The sequence below is a fragment of the Vigna angularis genome, chromosome 8 (genome assembly GCF_016808095.1).
Source record: "Vigna angularis cultivar LongXiaoDou No.4 chromosome 8, ASM1680809v1, whole genome shotgun sequence".
Lineage (NCBI taxonomy): Eukaryota > Viridiplantae > Streptophyta > Magnoliopsida > Fabales > Fabaceae > Vigna > Vigna angularis.
In genome coordinates, this window is record NC_068977.1 from 22021069 (window position 1) to 22028545 (window position 7477).

Sequence of the window (7477 nt, forward strand, 5' to 3'; positions counted from 1 at the left end):
TGACGACTTATTATGATAAGTGAAATCTACCTATCATAATAAGTTGATCAATGATATTTTTGTATTGAAAGAAAATGTTATTATAACGTATTTTGAAAAATCTATCATAATAGTTAAACTTATGACATTTTCTTAATAAAAAAAATTATTATGACGTATTTAAAAAAATTATCATAATAACTAAACGTGGTGACATTTTTATAATAAAACTTAAAACATATTATAACATTTCTAAGAGCACCTATCATAATATAATAAAACTTAAAACATATTATAACATTTCTAAGAGTACCTATCATAATATGTTCGACACGGTGTTATTTTTGTACTAAAGTTATAAACCTTGTTATAACAGGTTTTCAACCTCCTATCATAAAATCACAATCCCTAATTTATTACTCTTTTCACGTTCTCTTCATCATCTTTACGCTTCACTTTGTAATACTTTCTTTTCTTCAGATGACGTTCCCCCCTTCGCGGCCTGTGTTGCATCGACGTCGTAGTCTCCCTTGGTTCTCCTCACCATGGTCTCCATTGGCTCTCCTTGTCGTGGTCTATGTTGGCTCTCCTCGTCGTCGCCTCCGTTCGCTCTCCTCCATTTGTAAGAAGTATGACAAATACGACGTCGAGAAGAATCGTGATTCTAGTGTCTATGGCGGTGATTCGTTTTCCAGACTCTACGCCTCCGTCGATGCTGACATTGTGGCATTGCTTCAGTTATGTTGCTGAAACTCTTATGACTCAATTTGTGCCCTAGCTGGAGAATTTTTCTATAGAGTCACAGAATTAGGGGTTTTTCCTAATGGTAATGGAGGATATTCATGTGTATTTCTTCTGATTGTTTGTGCCGAAAGTAGAAACAGCTTCCAAGGAGAAAGGTAAGGCATCTACTGTAGCGATCAATGCGGAGATTCGTCGTACTAACACTCGGTTGCTAGAGGAGGTTCCCAAGTTCCTAAAGTTTATTTTCCTTGGTATACTGTTTAAATTTATTCTCTTCTTTTTACATTTAAACATGTACAAGTTAATAGTGTTGATCTTGTTTTCATGTACAATGTATAATTAGTGATGTTGCTTCTATAGCAGATAAAGCATACGTAAGGAATTTGTTCATGAAACTTAAAAAGCCAGAAAAGTATAGGAAGATCTACGAATTCTCATTCTATGCAGATTGATGATTTATCAAACAATTTGTCTCCATCAATTTTAAGGTGCTTATAATCATCTACTTCTTCCACCTTGCCTTGTGATTATTTACGAAGTTGTAAACTTTATTTTAGTCTGTCACATGTCTATTTTACTTAAATTATTTTATTTCTTGAGTTTCTGCATTTATTTCATATATTTTGTTTTATCCCAGGGCACAACGTCTTGATTTGGCAGTTTCATTGTTGCCTGGTTTAGATGCTGAAGATATTGCTCTATTATTTGAAGCAATAAAGCCAGCATTTCAGGTATGACTGAGATATAAAGCGCTGTAAGGAATTTTCCAATTACCTTTAAGGATATAGATTACATGTAGATTGATTATTTATGAGTATTTATTTTGAAGACATATGGTTTATTTTGTTTTGTTTTGGTTGTTTTTACCAACCTTGGTGTTGTGTGCTTTAAAGTTGTTCAATGTCTCGAAGTAGAAGGTATTCCATGCTGGACTATTGCTTCCATGTTTTTGGTAGACTATTGACATGTACTCTTGTATAAGTAGAAATAATCTGAAACTTTTTGGCCTACCTATACTTGTCCTGTATGTTTTATGTAAATCTATAGGTTTATCATGTGTATGACCCAATGTTTACATTTATCTTTGTTGATTAAGAAAAATATTTTCTACTATCTTTGCTGATTAAAAGAAATACTTTCTACTATCTTTACTTATTAAAAGAAATACTTTCTACTATCTTTTCTAATTAAAAAATTACTTTCTAGTAGATTCAATAGCACCACAAGAACAAATATTGGAACACTTCTAGGCAATTAGAAGTCTGAAATTATCGATATTTCTCCCCAGATAGTTCATAATTTTGTCTAAACTTTTGGAACTGAATGAGTACTTTGATTCAACTAGTATAGATCTTATTGTAAATTTGCAACTCTAAAAATATCTTCACAATGAAATTTATTATAAAGATCTTTCTATACTTTCTCTATCCAAATAATAGATTTGAGAATGAATTCATGCACTGAACATTGAAAGAACATAGTATTAGTAATCCCACGACTTATAAAGCGATCATTTGACAGACTTTCTTGCAAGCTTTCACCAATGAATTTCATTTTGTTCTTTGCTTTAGGTGCAAGCTTCATAGCCCAGACACATGAATGGTAATTCTTGCCTTCCAAAAGAGGAGAAACCAAAACTAGAGCTGGATTTTCGTTGGAATGAAGAAAGAGAGGGTTTGAAGATTTGTGTGAAAATCAAAATAACTTTACCTCATCATAGAAGAAAAGTGAGAGAGTAGAAAAAAGAAAGGAAAAGGGGAGGAGTAATGAACCATTGATACCATCTTAGTATTCAGATGTTAAAGAAATTCTCATATTATTATATTGAAAACAATGTATTATGCAAAAGAGAGAGAGCTTTAAGATAGAGCTCTACAACTACCGCCCTAACTAAAAACTTAACATAAAGAAAAAAAAAAAGTGCTTATCAAAAAACTGCAATAACCAACGCATTAAAATATATCTTGTAATAGTTGCCAATATAAATGTTGCTACAGTTTTCAAACTTTGTAAGTTATGAATTGTGTTTCTGAATTATTTTTTTCCCTTTTATTTTCATTTAATTTGTGTGATAATTCGAATTATATATTAAGAATAGTTATTAAAACTAACTATCTTGAAATTTTTGGATCAGTTTCATTTTTCTTTTCTATTAAGTGTTTAATTAGCTAACAGTGAAATAGACTTGAGTAGCATAACCCTGAAGTTCTTTAGACCAATTCAATTTTCTTCTTTTGACGTGCTGCTTAATTTTACTAACCCATAAAATGGATTCAAAAATAACAATTAGTAGTTTAAAAAGCTTTTGGACTAGACTCGTTTTCTTCTTTTGAAATGTCTAACATGCTTAAATTTCTATCCCATAAATTGGATTTGATTAGGACAAGTCTTCCGACCAAAATTTTTTCAAGTGTCTAACATGCTTAATTTTTCTAACCCTTCAAATGGATTCAAATACAATAATTAATAGTTTAAGGTCTTTATGGATCAGTTTAATGTTTTCTCTTTTCAATGTGTTCCATTTTTTAACCCATAAAATGAATTTGATTAGAACGATCAATAGTTTCATTTTACCCCTTTCCAACTATCCAATGTGCATAGTACTCTAACCATTAAAGTGATTAGATTACAACGATCAACATCTTAACTTGAACTACTTTTATTTTTCCTTTTATAAAATGTCTTACTGGTTAATTTATTAGCTATTGATTAGGAGAATCAATAAGTTGGATATTTGGACTAATTTTATTTTTATGATGCAATTAATTTTTAATCCATAAAAGAAATTAATTATAGCACAACGAACTTGTTTTTTCTTAAGACTGATTTTATTTTATTTTTTTCCTTTCAATTTCGAAATTACGAGATAATAATTTTCTAACACAGTAAAAATTCAATCATCTTCTCATTCACGAAAAAAAAAATCAAATTAAACGAAATTTAGGCATATCATAGATTTTTGAAAAGCCACGGCCGGTTATTACAATTATGAATATAAATGACGCCATGAAGCTTTCTAAACACAGGTGAAAGTGAGTGCTGATATAATACTCTTGTTTACTCAGATTGATATCAGAAAAAATGAGTGCTTATTTTCTAAAAACAGTTTATGTTCTTCTACTGCTTTCTTTGCTTGCCTCTGGAATTAGTGTGTCATTCAACAACTCAAATGGAATTGGTGAAGCAAAATGCATAGACAGAGAGAGGCAAGCACTCCTCAGCTTCAAACAAGGCTTGATAGATAACTTTGGCGTGCTCTCCACTTGGACCAATAATACAAACTGTTGCAAATGGAAAGGCATTCACTGCAACCATCAAACTGGTCATGTACATCTTCTTGATCTTCATGGAAACTATGACTACAAACAGTCTTTGAGAGGTCTAATTAATGTCACTTCATTGATTCACTTGCCTTATATTGAACATCTGGATCTAAAGCCATAACTATTTTGCACTGAGTTACATCCCACACTTCACGGGACCCTTCACCAACTTAAGATATCTCAATCTCTCTAGTTGTTTTTTTCTTGGGAGAATTCCTTCTACATTTGGAAATCTCTTACAACTACGATATCTTGATCTTGGGCATAATTTTCTTTGGGGAGAAATTCCTGTGCAGATTGGGACTCTCAAACATTTATAGTATCTCGATCTTGGAGGATTTTATCTTTCTGGAAAAATCCCTTATCAAATTGGGAATCTCAAAAAGCTACAATATCTCAGTCTTGGAAGGACAACGAAAGATTATATTTCAAATTCCCTTTCTGGAGGAATCCCTTTTCGCGTAGGGAATCTTCCATTGTTGCATACTCTCAGACTGGTTGGCAATTTTGATATAAAAGCTGAGGATGCACAGTGGCTGTCTACTCTCTATTCCTTGACTGTTCTAGTTCATTGCATAGTCTGAAATCCTCTCGCCAATGGCTACAAACTATCGGTAAAATCATTCCAAACTTAACCGAGCTTAGACTAGTTGATTGTAATCTTCTGGACGATGATATTCAATCTTTGTTCCATTCTCAATCTTTCAACAATTCCAATTCTCTTGCCATCCTAGACCTCTCTTTTAATATGTTGAGATCGTCAACCCTTCCAGTCTTGTTTAACTTTAGCCTTCACCTTCAAGAGCTTTATCTTTCTCACAATAATATAGCTTTGTCACCTTCTCTATGTCCAAAAGTTTCATCTCTTAAGATCCTAGACCTCTCTTATAATAATCTAACATCATCAATGTTTACAAGGAATTTTAATATCAGCTTCAAACTTCAAAGAGCTTCATCTTGTAAAGTGCAGTATTACGGATAGAAGTTTCCTTGTTTCATCTAGTTCTACAATGAATTCTTTGTCTTCTCTTCTCTATCTTGACCTCTCATATAACCTGTTAAAGTCATGTTCTATATTTCACTGGCTTTCTAACTTCACGAACAATCTTCAAAACCTTTATCTTGATTATAATTTGTTGGAAGGTCCCATTCCAGATGAATTTGGCATAGCTATGAACTCTCTTGAAAATCTTCATGTGTCAGATAGCAAATTACAAGGCAAAGTTCCGTCTTTATTTGGGAGCATGTGTAGATTACAGATATTAAACATCTCAAATAACAAGTTAAATGGCGAATTTCCCAGCTTCATTCAAAATTCTTCATGGTGCAGCCGACACATATTTCGGGCATTGGACTTATCTTATAACCAAATTACTGGCAAGATACCCGAGAGAATCAGACAACTATCTCAGCTGGAGTTTTTATCATTGGAAGGGAATTTTTTAGAAGGTGTTGTCACTGAATCTCATCTTTCTAACTTTTCCAAATTACTTCACTTATACTTTTCACATAACTATTTGTCTCTAAACTTAGTCTCTAGTTGGGTTCCTCCTTTTAGATTGAGTTACTTGCGTCTTGCATCTTGCAAGCTAGGTCCGGGTTTTCCTAATTGGCTACAGACTCAAAATTCCTTAATCGAACTTGATATATCTAGTAATGGGTTGAATGATTTGGTACCAGAATGGATTTGGAACAAGTTGCAAACTATGTACGATTTGAATATGTCTAACAATAATCTCACTGGTTCAATTCCTAATATGAAATTGAAGCTTCCTTACAAACCATCTATAAATTTAAATTCAAATAGATTTGAGGGAAAAGTTCCACTGTTTTTGCTACAAGCTTCCGAACTGTTACTCTCTGGAAACAAATTTTCAGATTTCTCATGTGGAAACGTCACAGCTGAAAACTTGGCCACGTTGGATTTATCAGATAATCAAATAAAGGGGCAACTTGCAGATTGTTGGAAATCTGCAAACCGATTGTTGTTTCTTGATTTAGGAAGCAATCAATTGTCAGGGAAGATTCCTATCTCCATGGGTACCCTTGTCAAATTGGAATCTTTGGTTTTACGAAACAATAATTTAATGGGTGAGTTGCCTTCCTCTTTGAAAAATTGCAACAATTTAATGATGTTGGATGTGAGTGAGAATATGTTGTCTGGTCCAATACCATCATGGGTTGGAGAAAGCATGCAACAATTAATAATCTTGATAATGCGAGACAATTACTTCTCTGGAAATCTTCCTCTCCATCTATGTTATTTGAAGCGTATTCAATTGTTGGATCTTTCCAGGAATAAGTTATCAGATGGAATTCCATCTTGCTTAAACAATTTTACTGCATTATCTGAGAAGAACATCAACAGAACTGAAACTGAAAGTCGTGTGCATTGGTATAATAGTACTTACTATGAAAATTATAATGCTTTCAATGGTAGTTATTACATGATTCACATAACATGGATGTGGAAAGGTATGGAGCGCAGCTTCACAGACCCCGAATTGATTCTTCGTAGCATTGATCTTTCATGTAACAATTTAACAGGTGAAATACCAAAAGAAATTTCGTACATGATCGGGTTAGTTTCCTTGAATTTATCAAGAAACAATTTGAGTGGAGAAATTCCTTTCGACATTGGAAATTTAAGTTCACTTGAATCCCTTGACTTGTCAAGAAATCAATTCTGTGGGAGAATTCCTTCTTCTCTTCCTCAAATGGATTTTCTCCAAAAATTAGACTTGTCACACAACTCTCTTTCTGGAAGAATCCCATTGGGAAGACACTTGGATACATTTGATGGCTCTTGCTTTAAAGGAAATGTTGATCTTTGTGGGAAACCTCTTGAAGAAAATTGCCCTGGAGTTGAGATACCGATAAAGTGGGAAGAAGGACCAGAAGAGCATGATAAAGATGATAAATCAGTTTTGTATGGAGCATTATACATGAGCTTGGGGGTAGGATTCTTCACAGGCTTTTGGGGCTTATTAGGTTCATTACTTCTTTGGCAACCTTGGAGAATTGCTTATCTGAGGTTCTTGAACAGACTGATAGATTGTATACTTATAATGGCTGAAGTGAACATAGCAAAGTGCCAATGGTGGCTCAAAGACTTTCATTAATTATATATCTCTTACTTGTATGTCTGTCTCTCACCCTTTCATCAATTTAGTTAAGCATTGATTATATCGTATGCTCCTACACATAGCTTTACTAATGTTAGTTCCTTTTTCAAGAAATCTCTTTTTGTTTGTGTAAAGAAATTATTGATACTGTGCTCTGTTTTTACAAGTTTTAGTGCCCCCTTTTTTTTTACTCTAACGGGTTTTAGTTTATCACTAAAATTTGGTCTATCATTACTAACGTCTGTCATATGAATTTCAGGATAAAATTTGCAGGTTATAGTTATCTGCTTCAAGATTCCGTCTTCT

The 7477-nt window shown here is 33.2% G+C and overlaps 1 protein-coding gene and 1 long non-coding RNA gene across 3 annotated transcripts; both read left to right on the top strand.

The window, feature by feature from the left end:
• Positions 1-387: 387 nt before the first annotated feature.
• LOC108345319 (uncharacterized) lies at positions 388-2709 on the top strand. Of its 2 annotated transcripts, none has more exons than XR_001833651.2 (4): positions 388-974; positions 1084-1211; positions 1361-1454; positions 2295-2709. It is a non-coding gene; the product is annotated as an uncharacterized LOC108345319 (long non-coding RNA). The 2 variants fall into 2 exon arrangements; XR_001833652.2 differs by having other exon boundaries at positions 1087-1211.
• A 2347-nt stretch (positions 2710-5056) lies between these two features.
• Positions 5057-7168, top strand: LOC108344245 (receptor-like protein EIX2). The gene has a single exon (XM_052867850.1). The coding sequence runs from the start codon at positions 5057-5059 to the stop codon at positions 7166-7168; it is 2112 nt and encodes a 703-aa protein (XP_052723810.1).
• The last annotated feature ends 309 nt before the right edge of the window (positions 7169-7477 follow it).